Source organism: Urtica dioica, chromosome 2, assembly GCF_054948205.1.
Source record: "Urtica dioica subsp. dioica isolate 48M chromosome 2, U.dioica_male_clone48M_v1_H2, whole genome shotgun sequence".
Taxonomy (NCBI): domain Eukaryota; kingdom Viridiplantae; phylum Streptophyta; class Magnoliopsida; order Rosales; family Urticaceae; genus Urtica; species Urtica dioica.
In genome coordinates, this window is record NC_142757.1 from 44,152,087 (window position 1) to 44,172,727 (window position 20,641).

At 35.6% G+C, this 20,641-nt stretch overlaps 1 protein-coding gene across 4 annotated transcripts; it reads right to left on the minus strand.

Annotated features, from left to right (window-relative positions):
• Positions 1-1,039: 1,039 nt before the first annotated feature.
• Positions 1,040-5,388, minus strand: LOC149404893 (ubiquitin family protein). Of its 4 annotated transcripts, none has more exons than XM_089607986.1 (8): positions 5,092-5,388; positions 4,511-4,643; positions 4,319-4,407; positions 4,147-4,225; positions 3,952-4,061; positions 3,142-3,206; positions 2,919-3,049; positions 1,040-2,051 (listed from the first exon to the last, which is right to left on the minus strand). In XM_089607986.1, the coding sequence occupies exons 1-7, from the start codon at positions 5,227-5,229 to the stop codon at positions 2,956-2,958; spliced, it is 708 nt and encodes a 235-aa protein (XP_089464112.1). In that variant the 5' UTR covers positions 5,230-5,388; the 3' UTR covers positions 1,040-2,051; positions 2,919-2,955. The 4 variants fall into 4 exon arrangements, with proteins under 4 accessions (XP_089464112.1, XP_089464110.1, XP_089464111.1 ...); XM_089607984.1 differs by lacking the exon at positions 1,040-2,051 and adding an exon at positions 2,524-2,734; XM_089607985.1 differs by lacking the exon at positions 1,040-2,051 and adding an exon at positions 2,524-2,750.
• Between the last annotated feature and the right edge of the window lie 15,253 nt (positions 5,389-20,641).

A 20,641-nucleotide genomic window follows, 5' to 3' on the forward strand; every position in this document is an offset into this window, starting at 1 on the left:
ATTCAATTATGAATTCAATTTTTGGCAATATAAGTTTAGTTATCAATATTCGAATTTTCTGATAACACTTATTAAAAAAATATATTAAAATTAAATGAACACCATTCTAACTACAGATTACCAGAGACTTCCCAAAAGTGTGTACACTGATTTTTTTTTTTTCCCTTTTACTTGGACTTTCAGAAAATTTACATTAGATCCAGGTAGCTGTAGGCATTGACAAAATTGAAAATCAATAATTTATGTTGCAATTGAAACTATGTTAGATCTTGTAGTTCAGCTCATATTAGTCAGCAGTTGGACCCTTTTTTGACAACCATTCTTTCGTAGCTCGCATATCAATTGACTTCTTATGAAAATGAATCAAGCAAGTCTTGAATAAACATTAAAATTTATGTGCTAATATCAGATTAGATTTGCATGAAACGGACAAATTAGTTGAGTTGCCCTTCCTAAACCCTAATTATCAATATTCTACGATAAAAAAAAAATAAAAAAAATTAGGGTATAAAGTCTCCGACTAGGCCCAACATAACCAAACTAATCTCTGTCCGACAAACTCGGCAACAAATTAAGAATGTCCATAAGAATTTGATTCAATGGTTTATAAATAAATTTAAAAATGGTTTTTAGATCTACCTACGCATGTCGCATCTAGATGTGGGAAAACAGAGTACTAATTTAATGTACTCTGAGTCAACCCCGTAAATCTCATACTTTGAGACAACCCCGTAAATCCAGGTTTTACTGACGCTTGAATTATTTACCATATTAATGTAATTCATGACATTATTATTTTATTTTTATTTTTTACAATTTTTGGTATATGCTTAAGTTAAAAAATCGTATTATGTTTTTACTAATTAGAACACTCACGATTATAACCCTAAATCAAAGACTATGATTGGAAAAAACACGTTGTGTATGAACCACCAAGTCCAACTTTTTTGTGAAACTAGCTAAGGCTTCAAGGGAATCAGATCAACCATTATGAACCAAACAAGCAAAGGTTTTTCCAAGTTCCAACATTATGCGCGCCGAGTTCTACATATATTCACTTCTAAAGACTTTATAGACATACATAATATGCTATACCAAGCTATCTATTACATCATCCTCAAATTTGTAATCACACTTTTTATTGGGATTGGCGTTTCTTCCGAGTCCACAAACTGAACTTGTAATGTTTCCTATTTCACCATCACTATAATTAAGTTGTTCTTTGGAAAAAAAAATGACAAATTTATGAGTTTAAACGAAGTGTCACATTTGTATGGCAGATATGTACCTTCAGTTTATTGATATTATATCGTGAATCATCCCCATACACACATGCTTCTTTGCGAGATGGTAGTCACGTCATCCATGGCTTCAATACAAGAACCTCTCTCGAAACGACCTATTTTCTCTTTACTATACTGCTCCGGCGACTTTGTTTTCACCGTCACAGCTCTATGAACACCAATGATACCCATGATAAAAAAGAAAACTTAAAATCCATCATCAACATTTGAATCTAACTCTTATACGCACGCCATCATTGCTAAACACCAACATCGCTATTCTATTGTTTGGCCAAACCTCTTTCACTAGAAGCACGAGTTCAACTCGGCAACCACCTCTTTAGATGTTGTGTGCCAAATGTTCGACCAAACTCCCCAACCAAGTCTCTTTACTTGGAATGCCCTTATTCGCGCTTACAAGTCTAGCTCTGGCCCCATAAAGAGTATTGTCATGTTTCTGTGGATTCTTGAACAGAGCTCAAGGCTTCACACCTCAAAAGAGCTCTTCACGGGATGGTGGTTAAGTCATCCATTCGGATCCTCAACAAAACCCTAGCCTTGACCTTGAAACCTAGCCTTCCATGTCCTAAGCTTTCAAGGTCGAAGCTAGGGTTTTGTAGAGGAACAAAACTTGGAAGAGATCGACGGAGATTGAGAGATTTGATGCTCTGAGGCTGAGCCAAATGAGCAGGGTTGTTGGTCCCAGAGTGAAGATACAGCTTGAACGGAGAGAATGATCTCAAGGATGATGAATTGCTGACAAGTTGTCTGAAATATTTATTCTGACTTTATAATTTTTTTTAAAAGAAAATAATTTTATTTAATAGAAAAATCATTTTCTTCCAAGTCAAGATTAAATCCTTCTCACTCATTAAGTGTTTAAAAATACAAGGTTTAGACTTTTGCTTGCTGCTTCTTTGATAAAAATTACAAAATGGCTGAGAGAGATAAATGTGTCTTTCTTTTAAATTAAAATGTTAAATAAGGGCAAAATCAAATTTTCAAAAAATTGATAAAGTCAAGAAAAAGTAAAAAAATATATATATATATATAAATATATATATATATATATATCTATATATATATATATATATATAAGGTAGTCACAAAAATGAATTTTAAATATACCTCTGTTATAAATAGTAAACTGAGTACAAACTTAACATTTTTTAAAGTCGTATATATATGAGCGTAGCATCTCACTTAAAACCGAACATATATATATATATATATATATATATATATATATATATATATATATCTTCCCATGTTTTTTTCACTATTGAAATAACACAGTAATTATCTTGATACCGATTATTAAATAATAAAAAAATAAAATAAAAAGAATCGCACCATATTATTACTTGGTATATTTTATATGTTAACCCGAAACAGACCATTCTTGTTTAAAAAAGCGCACCGCGGTCAGCAAAATCAAAGCGTCAATTTACCTGTCAAAAATATATCCTGAAGTTCAACTTCGTAAGGTTAGTTAAGTTTTTCAAACATTTTTGTTCTTTACACTGAAACTCGGTTCCGATTGTGGTTTCTTTTTACACTAATGTCCATACTATACAGGAAAAAGATTTACTCTGCCGTCTTTACAAGAAGCAAAATAAATCTCTTGACACTTACCAAAAAAAAGCACATCGGTGATTCCAGCGTATAAAGCTCAGAGGTGACCAGCCCTAATGTCCTGATCTAGACGATCAGCATTAAGCGTTCCCGGTAGTTCTTGAAAATTTTCGTTGAAAATGGAATATGCACTGAGAGATGATTAGAAATTAAGATTAAAACTAAAGTGATCATATCATAGCAACATCAGGATTATATTAAACTATAAACGTGGAATAGATACCTGACTTCACCAGGTTTCCGTTTACCAAGATTCATAAGAATGAGAACAAAGCCAGTGCCGATAATCTGAACACAACACATAAGTTACCAAGGAATCTTTGTTAAGAATCTTAAAAAAATAAAATAAACTCGGTTATGTGATCCTTTCCGACAAGTCGATGCAACACCTCAAAAACCGTGGGCAAAGATACCACGGTTTTTTGCTTTATAGATTGGAAAAGATTTTGTTGAACCCAAAATGTGAAAAATTATTGATTTTGATTTGGAGTAGAAGATAAAGTAAGGGTATAAAACAGACATGTCAAGTGAAAATATTCTTCAATTGGACATTATAAATACTTTGAGTTGCGTATTAAAAAGATTTAGGCGAGGGTTTTGGTACATGAGACAAAGATTTCCACGGTCTGCGATACTAATCACAAAAAGAGTTCCAAGTCCACTTAGGTATATACATACAAGCACAGGGAGCCATATCAGTTCAAAAATACTATGTTTGTCTAATTAAAAATACCTTTCATGCTATTTATATAAATACATTCCATCCAATCTAATTGTTTATAATTTTAAAAAGTATAATTTAAACAAAATCTTACTCAAGAAATCCAATTATTATTCTTTTTATTTAGTGTTTTAAGGGTCAGGGTATAATTTAATTAGTTTCTTTTATAAAATTAAGACGTTCCTTAGGTGCTGGATTTCTTATAAAAAGTTTAATCTTTTTTTAGATAACGACTGCAATGCTGACCATTTTTCTTTAAAAGAAGTCTAGACCAAAATGTCAAGATAGAAATAGTCTAGGGGAAAAACATACGTAGAGAGGGCCGAGACCAAATTTACTGGCCACGGGAGCCAAAATAAACCACATGACGATGATGATCCACGACTTCAGACTCAGAGAGAAAATTGCCATCAAAACGAGATCTTGCAATGATCGAAACATAAGAACACGTGAAGAAAAAACAAGAGTTTATTATATGATACAGATGGATATGCAAAACTCAATTACCGGGAAGCTTCAACTTTTCGTGTAGGAAAGAGTAAACCTTCCTTTTCCACCGGCTTGATGACTCTGGAAGCCGGAATTTCTGAAAAATCACACAAGCGCAATGAAATTAGAACATATATAGGCCAATATAAAAAAAACGTTCATTTCCACATCGAGATAAATTAGACAATACCAGATCTTCGTCCTCATCATCATCTTCGTCGAGGCCATCGCCTGTATTTTTACTTGCTGGACTAGGTTTAACGACAACAATCAAGGAATCTGAAGATGGAACAAATCAGTTCGGTCAAAGCCAAGTTAACCAACCAATCTCATACAGTAATATTGTTGTTAAAAGGGAAAAAAATTTGGTCTTTTCACATACCGCCATTTTTGAGATGTAGGTCTACGTGATCGCCGTTTCTGCTATCGTGCAGTACATTTCCTCGCAGAATTAGCCTCAATTTTCCGATTGGCAGTTGATTCTCTGTAGCAATCAGTTTTCTCAAATCTTGGACCTACTTAATCGAAAACAAAATAAAAGACAGATAAAAAAAAAAAAAGTCAACTCAATCACAACGAGAATGAACATGGAAGAATTCCGTATCGAAGCTAATCAAACCTAGACGAGACGACTCTATATTGTCCACTGGGTTCTTTCTAACGGGAATTGTAAATCATTCTTTCTCATTGACTAAACACAATGTGCTAAACACTACACAAAAGACCTAAAGTAGAACATGGAATCGGAAGCAAATGCGCGATATTTAATTTCGAAAACAACGACGCAATTGAATTTCACATGAGATAGCACCTAATCTGGTTAATTAGACCGATGCCGCGAAATTAGAGATCGCGAGTTTGATCCGATCATCCTGACTGTTGATGGAATCATAACCCCCAAAATCAGAAAAATGGAGAGAGAGAGAGAGAGAGAGAGAGAGAGAGAGAGAGAGAGAGAGATACTGGAATCGGAGAAGGAACGAGGAGACGAGTAGGTCGAGCTGGGCCAACGGTTCGGACGAGGATCTCAACCTTGGAGTGGTCTCCATCGTCGCACAAGGGTTTCAACTCGTCGTCGTCCACGATCTCTTCCATTTCCATCAAGCGTTTCCTGATTACGGAAGCAGAAAAACCGTTTCTGTTGCTGTTTCTTCACAAGCTGAACGAGTTCGACAATTTGCAAAAATTGAAAGTCCCACCTCTTTTACCAAAGTAACGAAACCAATATATTGGAGAAAAAAAAAACATGGCTTGATAAATTCTTCCTAGCAAAACGAACAGGTTCAACTTACCACTTTAACCATTTTTCTACTTCATTGATTTACCACTTACCTTTTGTCTTGTACTCGTAATTTTCATGTCTAGTGTTATATAGAGAAATTTCATTAATTGGGCTTAATAAGCCATTAAATATCAAGATTAGACCCTAATGTTTAAAAATATCTGAATATGGACTTTTGGCCCAAATTCGGACACAAATACCCTTGATTCAAAAAACCCATGTGTTTTCTCTCATTTTCAAATGATTTTCATCACAAATCTTTTTCATTTTCGAATTGGTTGCGCTAGGATTAGAATTTTCGGTGGTCGAGCTCACCGATTTTGTACGATGCCGTACGATGCCGTACGATGCCGTACGATGCTGTACGATGAAATTCAAGGTGAAACCCTCAAAATCGAAACTGAACACATACCCAAATTCCTATAAAAAAAAAAAAAATCGGGCCGTTGCCCCGAACCCCACGAGCTCAGCGGTGAGCTCGACCACCGAAAATTCTAATCTTAGCGCAACCAATTCGAAAATGAAAAAGATTTGTGATGAAAATCATTTGAAAATGAGAGAAAACACATGGGTTTTTTGAATCAAGGGTATTTGTGTCCGAATTTGGGCCAAAAGTCCATATTCAGATATTTTTAAACATTAGGGTCTAATCTTGATATTTAATGGCTTATTAAGCCCAGAAAATGAAATTTCTCTTTTATTTTTTGGGTATGTGATGAGGATGTTTCTTTTATTTATTTAATTTTAATTATAATTTTTAAATATATATTTGACGAGCGGGGATGATTGTTTATGTTTGATTTGGGTAATGTGCTTTTCCAAGGATTTGGGTAACAAGAGAGGAAGAAAAAACCGAACCTATGAGAGAATTGACGACCACAACATATGTTCCGGTTTCTGTTTTTTGTATTTGTAATATTACAATGACATTCTTTGATAATTTCTTATTATTCTGATCCAGTGAGTATTGTACCTGCTGTTTTTTTTTCTTGATACAATCATATCTAATGTCATAAAAAGTATACTTAATACCATTTGTAAAATAATGTTCAATAAGAAGTTTACTCAGTTTATTTGCTTTTATTTTGGCTCTAAGGCTCCGTTTGGAACCCGGAAAATAAGAGAGAAAGTGAAAATAATAGAGAAAATAAAAATGTAAGAGAAAATAATAGAAAAATTCAAAATTTTAATTGTGTTTGAAAGTCATAGAAAATATGAGAGAAAATTGACAGCATAGTAACGACGAGACTAGGGACGGAGCTAACTCAAGTCCAGGGTGAGCTCTAGGCCCCTCCCCCTCACATTTTTTTATTTACATTTTTGCCCATTTTTAAAAAAATTTACATTTTTTACCCTAAAATATTTACACTTTTGACCCATTTTTTAAAAAAAATTTCATTTTTACCATGAAATTTTTTAATTATAGCCCCTCTAAATTTTTTTATTTACATTTCTTGCCCATTTTTAAAAAGTTTTACATTTTTTACCCTAAAAAATTTACATTTTTGACCCATTTTTTTAAAAAAAATTCATTTTGACCATGATTTTTTTTAATTAGCCCCCTAAATTTTTTTATTTACATTTTTTGCTCATTTTTAAAAAGTTTTACATTTTTACCCTAAAAAATTTATACTTTTGACCCATTTTTTTTTAAAAATTTTCATTTTTACCATGATTTTTTTAATTAGCCCCCCTTAAATTTTTTTATTTACATTTTTTGCCCATTTTTAAAAAGTTTTACATTTTTACCCTAGACAAATGTGATCCCCTCATAGACAAATGTGGAGAGATTTTCATTTTCCATTTGATTTTCGAAGGAAAATGAAATCCTCATTTTAGTTATACACTTTCCCTCGCATTTTCCATCATATTTTTTTTCTACAATATTTTTCTCAATCCAAATAACATAAGTAAAATAGAAGGGATTTCCATTTTCCTTTCCCTCCTATTTTCCGGGTTCCAAACGGAGCCTAAAGAAAACAATGAAAGAGAAGAACATTGTTTTAATCATTAATAATATCAATCGTGTAAAGAGTCAGTGAATTGTTTAAACAAAAGTAATAATATCAATCGGTCTGGTTTTAGTAAAGCCAGACCGAAGGCGTTTTCGGTGCTGGGAGCGGAGCTGGAGGCTTTGCGAGAAGGACTTGATTTTGCGTCGAAATGGGGTTTTGTTCCTTGTGAAATAGAGTCAGACTCGATGACAGCTATCAGTCTCCTGAAGTCTCACGACCCGGTCGCGACAGAGGAAGGATTCACCATCGAAGACATCATCAACATGGCGGCTCAAAGTGGCTCTAAGTTTAGCTTTATCAAACGTAGTGGTAATAGAGTGGCACATTTCATTGCGCGTTGTAATTTATCTTCTGCTACCTCCTCCACTACTTGGTATGAGGAACCCCCTCCTTGTATAATCGAACATTTGTTGGCTGATTTGGCCTTCACCCATTCTGGGCAGAGTTAATTCAAAAATGGCTTTTTCTCAAAAAAGTAATAATATCATCATTAATCAAATCCAAATTGTGTACATGGGACAAGCTTCGGTGGTTGTTTTTAAATGGGACAAGTTTCGATAATTTTTTTGAAGTAAAAATATTTCTCATTAACGATCAATTGATGACTAGAGGAAAATGTCGATTGTTGCAATTATGTCAACAAATCATGTCGATTGTTGACATATATGTGTCAATTGTTGACATCTATGTCAACAAATTATGTCAATTGTTGACATCCATGTCAACAAATTATGTCAATTGTTGACATTCATGTTAACAAAATAACCAACTTTTCAGAGTTGTCATTTGTTGACATATATATGTCAACAAATGTCAAACAAACTCATATGTCTTTAAAAAAAAAAAAAGATTTCTTGACACAAACTAGACTCAAAGGAAAATTTTGAAAAAAAAAGTAAATAAAAAAGAAGAGGGTAAAAATGGATAAAAAAAAATACCATCTCTCCTCCTTTTACTAGTATCTTTGTCCAAATTATAATTTTGGTGGAAAATGAGAAAAATTTTGTGAGCTAGTAATACTTGTGGAAATTTTTCATAAATAAATTAATATAAGTGATATATGTGGAATTTGCAAAAATAACTGCGGTATCTGTGAAATTTGATAAATTACTTGCGATATTCGCAAAATTGTCTAAAACAAAATTGCGGTATTTGCAATAACCCCAAACTTCTTCCTTGGGCTGACGAAAAATGGGAACTCGCGCGGGATTCGCACTTTTTACGCAATAATAAATCCTTGTTTTATAAAATCTCAACAAAATAGGGGTTAGTTTCAATTAATCATGGGCATTGGAATCGGGAGGGTTAAGAAATTCTGATTCCGACTGAATTTCTATTTTGGTGGGCATTCCAACCGACACCTATGGTTCTTCCATTGTACAACTCGGACTTACGTGCTTTCGAGATTGTATTATTGTAGCATATGCATTTTTAGGGGCCATTGGAGACCCAAAAGTCAAAAAACATAGCCGTTTTTTGTTCGCTGGGGCTCAAAAATTAATTTTTTTTTTCCATAAATACAAACTCATTCCACTATTTTATTCACCTATCATTCATTCATCTCCCAACTCATCTCAAACTCTCTTAAATCGTATGAAACCCTCATCCTATTTAATATACACTTTTATATTACAATATATATTTTAAAATATAATATATAGTCTAAATTCTAATATTATAATATACAGTTTTGAATGTCTTCCTTTCGTCGAAGTTATTCTTTTCGATATCAATCTCCTAGGTTGAACGCAATAAAAAAAAGGGGCGGCTAGGTATCTAGCCCAAATTGACCCCCTCTATTAAAATTATAGCCCAATTATCACAAAATTTAAGTAAGTAGCCCAATCCACTACTAAACAATTTAATATTCCTATATTACCCTTAGTTCAAATAATAGAGCGCAAAACACAATTCCCTCATTCGAAACAAACCTCTCCGCCAAACGAATTTCTTTTACCCTCATTCGCGAACACGAAACCGACGATCTCTCCACTTCCGAAGCCGACGAAGAAAAAATGGTGAGTATCTCAACCTTCAATCTCTGGTAATTTCAAATCCTTCAATCTCTCCACTTCCGGCGCCGACGAAGTAAATTGGTTAGTTAATATTATTAACAATTCTTTGCGATCTCATAAAACACCCAAACTGAAACCCTAGACCTCATCCCCGCTCAATTTTGTGTTAGATTAACCATTAAATTGTAAGTAAATATTATTAACTGAACCCTAGACGTCATCTCCGAACGATTTTGGGTTAGATTATTCATAAAAATGATAAGTAAATATTATTTACAAATCGCCGTTCGATAGTAAATAATATTTACAAATCGCCGTTCGATAGTAAATAATATTTACCATTTGAAAAAACCAACATCTTGAAGCGAGAAAGTCAATATCGTTTATAGTGTGATCTCTTCTCTTCATCTTTCATAGTAAAACGTGCAAAATGAAAAATAACTGCAGTAATGTTACACATACTCGTCGGCTCGTTCCAATTTGTCCAAATCATAACCTTGATAGTAAATAATATTTACAAATCGCCGTTCGATAGTAAATAATATTTACCATTTGAAAAACAACATACATGTCTCAGATTTGGCCAAGATCGAGGTCGCCTCGCCGATCTTGACGCAATCGCCGTCGCGGAGCTCGACTCCGGCACCGGGAACGACGGCAAACGCCTGGAGAAGCCATTTCCCCTTCTCCGAAGCGGCGGCGCGTGGGCGATCCCGTCGACTCGCCGTCCCTCGGATCTGGCTCTGTTCGACGCTCTTCTCCGTTGGCCAATGTGGATCAAAGGTTGGGTCTTCGATGGGCTAAGGTTAGGGTTAGCTTTGGGCGGCGATGGAGGCGGGCAAAACAATCGTCTCCGTTCTCGTCGAAGGAGTGAGACGCAGAGAGGATCAGAATCGCAGAAGTGAAGATACAGGAACAAGAACAACTCTGTAATCAGTTACAAAAGGGTAAAATAGGAAGACGATACATTTATTGGCTATTTCCTTAATAGAATTGATAGTTTGGCCAAAATTTTAACTTCCCCCTTATGAAATGGCTAATTCGTTACAAATCTCTAAAAAAAACATCCCCCTTCAAAAATCCAATAACATAGACGAGCGTTGAAATTTAAGCAAGATGACCATAGTCTTTAAGAAAATGGCGAGAAGCCACACGGCCGATAACATCTTACCAATCTTAATACGAGCAATAGACGAGTGATGTTTGTGTGAGAGAATTATTTTCATAACCATAGACAATGTCACGACTCGCGATTCTATGATTAGAGGTTTAAGATGATAAATATTGTTGAAGTGATAATTCACATCAAAGTAGTCTAAATTTTCAAAAGAAAAATCGATTTCCATTTGTTATGAGCCTCAAACTTCCATTACGAGACTAAATAAACTTCAATATCACAATAAAATAAATAAACAAACTAACAAAACAATTAATATTGGCACGAGGACTTTAATTGAATTAAGGTAAATAGAATAAATGTGACAAATTGGAATGTTATATGATAATTGATGAAGAGAAAGAAGGGTATGAATTGGAAAATATGGGAGATAGATATAAATTTTGATTGTGTACGGAACAGATGCCTTGTTTTAGTCCTTCAATCCCTATTTATAGATCTTAAGGATGGTTTCCGAACTCCCCTTCTTTATGAGATACGTCGCGTTTGAATCAGTCTTCCTCTTCTCGTTATCTGCTATGTGCACTGCTTGATACGGTCTCCAAGGAAAGGTAGAGAAGAAGTTGGTTGATTGGTCTTCAAGATCCTCAATTTGAGGAGACAATTGAAAGAGTTTTTATTTGATAGTCGGACCTAAGTAAGCCAAAACTGACTTTGGCTCATAGGGTTCATCATGGTAGGCTAAGCATAAAATGGTTTAGCTCATCACGTCTCATGCGACGGGCTAAGCCATAAATGACTTAGCTCACTTCTTGGTAGCTTGTGATGGGCTATGCGTAAAATAGTTTAGCTCGTCATATCTTCGTTCGAGATGAGCTAAGCTGAAAATGACTCAGCTTGTCATAAAATGACAAGGGCCACGCATACGAGACTTCGAGGAAGCCCCCTAGGCTAGGGCTTAGTGCTTGAAACATGCCCAAAATTTATTCCTGATGAAGGACAAACTCCAATACCAACAGTCAACCCCCCTGTTTATTTAATACGTAGTAGTATATAAACTTAAAGAAAAAAGTGTCCAATGCCCGTTCGCTCGGGCTAACCCTTCAAGTGGGCTGAAGGATTTGAGATCAAGCTTGTGTGACAAAGTTTCCACGTGGTAAGCCTCGTGTCACTGACAAAATATTCGAAAACAGTTTGTATATCTGGTTATACGTTGATTTGACAGCACATGTAACGCTAGTCTGTTGAACTTGGTGCCTATAACTCAAAGGGCTCTAATGTTTGCTATTAATTAATTCACTTGAATTCTTCACTAGACACATTTCTCTTTCTTCCCCCCTTTGTTTATTTCACAAAGAATATTGCGATTCTCTTTGCACTTAGGCTCCGTTTGGAACCCGGAAAATAAGAGAGAAAGGAAAATGGAAATCCCTCATATTTTACTTAGATTGTTTGGATTGATGAAAATATGGTAGAAAAAAAATATGATGGAAAATCCGAAGGAAAGTGTATAACTAAAATGAGGATTTCATTTTCCTTCGAAAATCAAATGGAAAATGAGAATCTCTCCACATTTGTCTATGAGGGGATCACATTTGTCTAGGGTAAAAATGTAAAACTTTTTAAAAATGGGTAAAAAATGTAAATAAAAAAATTTAAGGGGGGCTAATTAAAAAAATCATGCTAAAAATGAAAAAATTTTAAAAAAATGGGCCCAAAAGTGTAAATTTTTTAGGGTAAAATGTAAAACCTTTTAAAAATGGGCAAAAAATGTAAATAAAAAAATTTAGGGGGTCTAATTAAAAAAAATCATGGTAAAAATGAAATTTTTTTTAAAAAATGGGCCAAAAATGTAAATTTTTTAGGGTAAAAATGTAAAACTTTTTAAAAATGGGCAAAAAAGATAAATAAAAAAATTTAGGGGGGCTATAATTAAAAATAATTCATGGTAAAAATGAAATTTAAAAAAAAAAAAAAAGTCAAAAGTGTAAATATTTTAGGGTAAATAATGTAAATTTTTTTAAAAATGGGCAAAAAATGTAAATAAAAAAATTTGAGTGGAAGGGGACTAGAGCCCACCCTGGACTTGAGTTAGCTCCGTCCCTAGTCTCATCGTTACTTTCCCGTCAATTTTCTATCATATTTTCTATGACTTTCAAACACAATTAGAATTTTGACTTTTTCTATTATTTTCTCTTACATTTTCATTTTTTCTATTATTTTCATTTTCTATTATTTTCATTTTCTCTTTTATTTTTCGGGTTCCAAACGGAGCCTTAAGGTTCTCGTCATGGATTTTTTTGTTTAAGGGTTTCTTTATTATTCAATGTTTTCTAATCATAATACTTGGTTATTACGTTTATTCAATCATGCATTTTTGTGTTTGTTTGTGGTTCTCATGTTTCTAGGTTAGGTTTCCAAGTTTGGTCTCAAAGTTCTTCATGCTCTTCAAAAAATCTTCAGTTAATCTTTCGTTTTTTGGGTTTTAATCCTCTTTGCCAAGTTGATGGCTTCCAGTTCGAATAAGAAGGTTGTCTTTCCTAATGAAGAAGATCTTCCTCTCAGAGGCTATTTTCGGTACTGGACTCCGTCCACTTAATAGGCCCATTGACTCAGATCTAACATTAAAGGCCAAGCAAAAAGTTGTGAAGAAATGAAGCAGGGCCAATCCATTTAAAATATCAGCTCGATGTCGAGCTGGACATAAGACTAGCTCAATAACGGATTAGTGACAGGTGCTAGATCGATGTCGATTTTGTCAGTTGCTCAATGACAGTCAATAAAGGAGATTCACATGAGATTTAAATACGTAACTGATGTAATAAATAAAGAGACATTACATATCAAGGATTTAATGTAGTTGTTAACGTTAATATCCGCAATTATGATTATAATGTTTAGATTTTAGTATAAATACATGTAGAGAAAGCCAAAGAAATGACCTAGCTCATTCATATAACATATATACTTGAATTACCATTTCATTGTGCGATTTTCTCAAAATCTACGTCTTTGATCCTCGATTTCATTCTTATTATCTCTAACCTTTTGTTCTGACTTACGTTCGGTGTTCTAAAACAAGTCATTATTTTCAACATAAGCAAGGACTCAGAATCCCAAGACAAGAATTTAGCCCAAAAAATTCTTAAATAAATCGGATTTCTTTAATGAAATTCGCAATTTTTTTACTTCGGCCACCTCAACAACTACCTAGTTCATGCTCCACCCACTTCTCTTCGAATTAACGACCTTGGTCGGATTCGTCAGTCATTCAACATCTTAGACGTTATCGAGCTATTTCTGCCTGACCTGGATGATATACCCGAAACATTGAAGTTCAGCTATTGCTGCGTGCACAAGGTTTTTTTCCCGAAAAAATGCGGGTTTATGTTTCCCGAGTTGTACTTATTTATAAGATATATAGGGATAGCCTTTCCCCAACTCGCCCCGACCGTCGCGAGGATGGTCATCGGGCTGATCATTCTTGCTAACGAATTGGGTTTCAAGCTAACCCTAGAATTTTTTATCTTTTCGAGTAGAGGAATGGTGATGTTAGAGACGGGACAAGCTGAGAGACAAAACGATAAGAGAAGAGAGAAGACGGTCGGACAACAAGAAGCGAAAACTCCGTGTTCTGTAAAGTGAAATGAATGACCATGACCTGAACCGAGAAGTTTTCCGGCGTGATCAACTTGAGATAGAGAGAGGGAGAGAGAAGAAATAGATAGTTAAACAAAAGAGATTTGTTAGCAATTAGCTGAATTTAAAAGGGGAAGTTAAAATTATAGCTAAACTATCAATATATATTTAGTATAATGGCCAACATTAAATTGAATTCCAAAAACACCTTTTTCCCCAATTTCTCTCCAAACCATCTGAACAATCGTGTCTCTCCTCAAATTCAAACACCATGACCATAAACTCCTAGAAAAAAACCTAGCTCCGAGCCATGGTCGTCTCTCTGCCGAGAACCATTGAAACCAGAACCTCATGATCGGCGTTCAACGATGAGCGAGTCGATCCACCGGTTTCGGTGAGCTATCCTCTCCTTTCTTGGGCCTCTGTGGCTCACTGGATCGTGGGAGGTCTGAGCTTTCAGGGCCTCCATCTTCGAAGCTGGATCAAAGGCTCGATCTCCAAGCTCCGCGGCTCCAGCAAGACTAGAGGTGTTCCCTTCGCCTTCGCCTCCGCACCGCCGCCTCTGCTGATGATTCGCGACTCGCCTCCGCCGGCTCCAATGGCAGTCAAGCGCCGCTGATTTTTGGCGATGATCGAAGAGGAGGAAGAGGAAGAGGAATATAAAAAATGAGGCTGGTAGAAGAAAAGTCAAGATCGATTATGTGTCTCATGAAACTCAAGTTCGGTGACAACTAATCCGAATGACTATCACAATTAATCCTATTAACTTTCACGCGGATTAACTGTCACAGTTGACGAACCTCTTTCGAAAACAGTTTCGAACATCGGCGAGTCACGCGGTTGCACCGATCCGACCGTTCGAAGTGTCGGGGAATCAAGCGCGTATCAGACACGAACAATCGCTCTAATACGACTCGTTGGAGATGATTCTCCCATATAACCATATTAATGCGGAAAAATAATTAATTACGTCGATCATAAGCTAATTAAATTATGGCTATAATTAATAAGATCTAGTTATGTTTAATTAATTTAATTCACGAGAGCATATTTATCAAGCAACCGATTTGAAGATAAACGAATACTTACATTGATTTTCGGTTAGGCTACAGAACGCTCCTAAACCAATCGCGTACTCCTTGCGTCGTCTTGATGAAGGACTCGAGGATGACACCTTAGTCTTCCGAGACGTAATCTCCGAGACGAATAAGAAAGATGAGTGGGCACAGTCTTTATCTCACTAGATCACGAACTAGGTGTTTCGAGATCTCGCTCTTATTTTACTAAGAATGGAAACGAATTTCCGAGGGGAGGGAGAGGTAGAAATGCACGGCCAAGAGAGGCTAGAATGCACGAATTTTTCACCAATTAATTGCTTAATTTTGCATTCCCATGAACCCCTATTTATAGTAGTAAAATGAGATATTCATGAAACCTTCGAGAATATATTATTTTCTTTTATTGTGTTCACACTAGAAGATTTAATCTAGGCTCATGGATCTCAACAAGTGAATCCTACATTTTCTCTCATACATCAGATCAATATCTATGGGATATTATTCTCTATTTAAGTAGAGAATATTTTATTTAGTGAGATAATAAAGGAGAATATATTATTTCCCTTTAAATATATTCTCATATATTCTCCTAACTACTTTCCTTTAAATAAGGAGAGAATAAAAAACAATATCTTATATTATTCTCTCTCCTTTATTTAAATAACTAAAGAGAAAATATTGGTAAATATCAATTTGAAATTTTCGAACTTGATGGCACACGGCCAAGGTGATTTGCGCAACTCACTAGTGCCAAAACCCTAATTCCACTTTTCCATGTGTGCAAGGCCCAATTGCTTAAAATCCAATTAATCATTTATTTACTTGGTCCAACAATAAACAAATAATTAATAATTGTTTATTTACTTGTTCAAACAATAAATAAACAATTCTACCATAAATATTTATTTAATTATGCGAATACCCGTTTTCCAGTATTAATGCTGTCAATCACAATTACAGCAAGTGAGATTAATAATGATAAACATTATTATACGAAAGTTCTTATCCGCCTTTATCAGAGCCGAATCGGGGACTATGGACCTAGTAATAGAAGCTTAACAAATCCGATGAAAAAGACGAAATAGTCATTTCCCTTTTTCCATCGATTCGTCTAATCTTGGTCAAATACTCCACTTTGTAAGCCAAGAATGAACTCTCATTTAATACTAGAATTATATTTACTCATCGTGACGAGTGTCCACTGATATAGTCAGTTCGTGATCAAGATCCTCCAGGTTCAACCCGTGTCAAGAGAAGTCAATTTTTCCGTTATACTTCTCTCGATACATATTAACCCTAAGCATTGTTGTTTCCCCAGCGAAAGATTCTTTCGAACGTTACTTACTTCGAAAGTGCTAGCAATCTATCGGTTCTGGAATCAACCCTTAGGTGAGTGAACATTAATCTTCTTCCAGGAAGGCTGGATTCCGTATCTGTAAATCACTTCCCACTCGAATCATGCTCTGAGAGACTCCCAAGACATAAGCTGTGATTAACATGGATAGCCTTTTAGCGAATGAGTCAAAGAGCTCAGTAACATGACCCAGTGTCCATGATCACTTCAGGATTCAGATCAAGTCTCACTGTGACCATCATAGCGGCCTCGGTTAGTGTGTCGTAACGGTCCTCAAACGACACATCTACAACCAAGACATGTCCAAGTCGTACAATTACCACAAGTGTAGAATGCTCCCACATAGTGATCAGCCTTCACGTATGTGTTCCACATATATGACTTTAGATATAGCTTTCCAGGCGTATATCAGTCATCGACCTCGTTTTAGCTCACCGCTCAAACTCAGGTGCCCAGCACGTGACTCAGTTTAATACGGAGGCTATGGAAGATAGTTGTTATTGATTCTAATTGTTTAGAAATCAACCCACTAATCATATAATGCTAATAAAGTAATCTTATTATCGAATTTAGTAATCATTTACTCATTATCTTCAAGTGGGCAATATTCCCAACACGAAGGTCGTACGTTCATTTATGCTATTAACTATGATAGTTAATCAGATGAACTGTGACGATCTTCCTCCAAAAATTATATCGAATATCAGCGAGTCCTGCGACTACGTCGATCCGACGTTTGAAGGTCTGGCAAGTTCAGTCTTGAAATCACCGGAAGAAGCTAAGATTTGAGAGTTTCGTCGCCGAATGTCAAGACCTCATTTCCGACAGAGACAAACGAGACTCCGTCGGAGAATGAAGTGGCATTGGAGGCGATCCAATTAACGGCGGCGTTCTGATCGGAAGCTAAGGCCGGGATTTCGCCGTTTGAATCTCCGATGAAAAGTCGGATTTACTGTTCTTCTTGTTGCAGTTAATAAGATTTATAGTTGTTCTTGTTGTGGTAAATAAGATTTAATGTTTTTTTTGTTACGGTTAATAAAATTTAGGGCCGGCTAGGTATGTAGCCCAAATTGACCACCTCTTTTAAAATTCTAGCCCAACTATCACAAAATTTAAGTAACTAGTCCAATCCACTATCAAACAATATAATATTCCTATATTACCCTTCACTCAAATACATACACCGCCAAACACAATTTCCTTAACCCTCATTCGACACTCAAACCTCTCCGCCAAACATAATTTCTTTACCCCTCATACGAACACTGAAACCTTCAATCCCTCAGTCGATTTCGAATCCGTCGATCTCTCCACTTCCGAAGCCGACGAAGAAAAAATGGTGAGTAACTCAAACCTTCAATCTCTGTCAATTTCAAATCCTTCAATCTCTCCACTTCCGAAGCCGACGAAGAAAATAGGTAAGTAAATATTATTAACAATTCTTTGCGATCCCATAAATCACCATAACTGAAACTCTAGACGTCATCTCCGATCAATTTTGTGTTAGATTAACCATAAAATGGTAAGTAAATATTATTAACAATTCGAATATCCCATAAAACACCATAACTGAAACCCTAGACGTAATCTCCGATCAATTTTGTGTTAGATTAACCATAAAAATGGTTAATATGATTTAATATTTGATTGACGGTCTAATTTACCATTTGATTTATTGTCCTTTATTAACCATGATTTAATCAATGCTTAATATGATTTAGTATCTGATTTTACTATGATTTACTTAATGGTTAATATAATTTACTGAATGATTTACTATCTGTGAATGGTGTTTTACATTCTCCAATCAATTTTGTGTTAGATTAACCATAAAAATGGTTAATATGATTCACTGTTAACTGAAAATGTTATACCAATTACTGTCTGATTGAGCGATTTACTGTCTAATTTACCATTTGATTTACTGTCCTTTATTAATTATGATTTAATCAATGCTTAATATGATTTAGTATTTGATTTTATTATGATTTACTTAACGGTTAATATGATTTACTGAATGATTTACTATCTGTGAATGGTGTTTTACATTTCCTGTAGGGATGAGAATATGTGTTGGATAAAAAATGGTGGGATCCAAGCAAGAAAATAGTCAGCCATACGAAGTTGGAAGATACCAGTCATATGTTCCAAGCACTAAGCGATCAACAACTAGAGATGTTCAGAGACAGTATATTTGGTCAATTATTGCTTGTTCGTCAAATACCCAATGACGATAACAAAAAGCACTCTACTTATCCGTCAAGGATAGTGCACCAGTTGATGCTTAGACAATGCATCAACACCGACTACACCGTTAAGAAGGTTGATGGCAAGGTGACTCCATGTGAAGCTTGGTTCAAGATCAACAACCATGTTGTCAAATTTGGTTTGTCGGAATTCGCTCTTATGACAAGACTGAATTATCAAGAATTCACTCCGGATGAGCTCGAAGAACACAACCGTTCAAGAGATTATACTCCGAAATCTATGTTTGCTAAGAAATTTTTCAAGAAGATGAAAAAAGTGTCTACCCTTGAAGTGGTAGTCGCATTTTTAGGAGCCAGGGACGCAACGGACAATGAGAAGGTAATGTTGGCTAAATTGGTGTTTTTAGAGACAATCTTGCTGCCAAAACAAGATAGGAGTAGCATCAACACTCGGCACCTTGATATAGCCGACAACTCTGAAACATTTTACAACTATCCATGGGGGAGAGTGAGCTACGAGAAGCTTATGGAGTCGATCACAAATTGTGGTGATTCACTTCAAAAAATCACCACAGGATATGGTGTGCACGGATTCTTGCATGCTTTAGTTGCATAGGCATATGAAATCCTTCCCGCTCTTGCAGAAAATGAATATGGAATCTTCCGTAATCCAAACGCAACTCCGCGTGTCCTTCGCCGGCAATTTTTGTACCAGGGCAGATGCAACTCCAAAGGGCTTGTAGAGAATGTATTTGAAAACAACGAGGTAAATAATATTTACTGTGACAGTTAATATTATTTACTGTTATAATATACATATATGACGAACTTGTTTTTTTTTATCTGGTTGATTACAGGTTGTTGTTCGGTGAAATACACCTACGTCTGGGGGCATTTTGCCAGTGGAAAGGATTTCACTATCTTGTAGTTAATAGTACACGCAAAGTTTATATATGATTACAATCATCAAATCAATAAAACCTAGAGACTATTACCACCAGTTCGGTGAAATACACCTACGTCTGGGGGCACTCTGCCAGTGGAAAGGATTTCACTATCTTGTAGTCAATAGTACACGCAAGGTTTATATATGATTACAATCATCAAATCAATAAAACCTAGAGACTATTACCCAGTTCGGTGAAATACACCTACGTCTGGGGGCACTCTGCCAGTGGAAAAGATTTCACTATCTTGTAGTCAATAGTACACGCAAGGTTTATATATGATTACAATCATCAAATCCATAAAACCTAGAGACTATTACCACCAGTAAACACCTAGTCAGGGACTCCCCCTGAATTTGAGCTCCGTCTCAATTCCACCCTTCGAGCAACCGCCTGGCTCGGATGACCTTCAGTCTTCAGCTGTTCGTGAACCTTCAATCACGCGAACACAAAACCCAACTCTCACAGACACTCAGTCTTTGTGGAATAGTGTTTGAGAGAATACACTGCGATCAACAAAACACAAAGCCTCCCAGTCCGCCGGTCTTGCACGTCTAAGAGCTCTAAGTGTTTTATCAAAAGCGTCAAGGCTGCTAAGGGGGAGCGCATGGCTTTTATAGCAGCTTCACAAGCCTGGAAGTAAATCTAGGATTTCCTTACCCAGCCTCAAATGAATATCACATAATCAAGTCACCAGCGAGGCAAAATATCTTGCAATGAAGACAGCAGCGAGGTAAATATCTTACAATGAAGTCAGCAGCGATGCAATATCTCATAATCAAGTCACCAGCGAAGCAATCTGTCAATACTGAAAACTTGCCTGAAATAAAGTCTGCACACAGGAGGAAAGATGTCACACCAGAAGTAGAAGCATAACGA

Coding starts and splice junctions, on each gene's coding strand:
- LOC149404893 (XM_089607986.1), bottom strand. CDS start 5,229: ATGGAAATGGAAGAGATCGTGGACGACGACGAGTTGAAACCCTTGTGC. Junction 4,408..4,510: donor CCTACATCTCAAAAATGGCG/GTATGTGAAAAG, acceptor TTCCATCTTCAG/ATTCCTTGATTGTTGTCGTT. Junction 4,062..4,146: donor CGAAAAGTTGAAGCTTCCCG/GTAATTGAGTTT, acceptor GATCATTGCAAG/ATCTCGTTTTGATGGCAATT.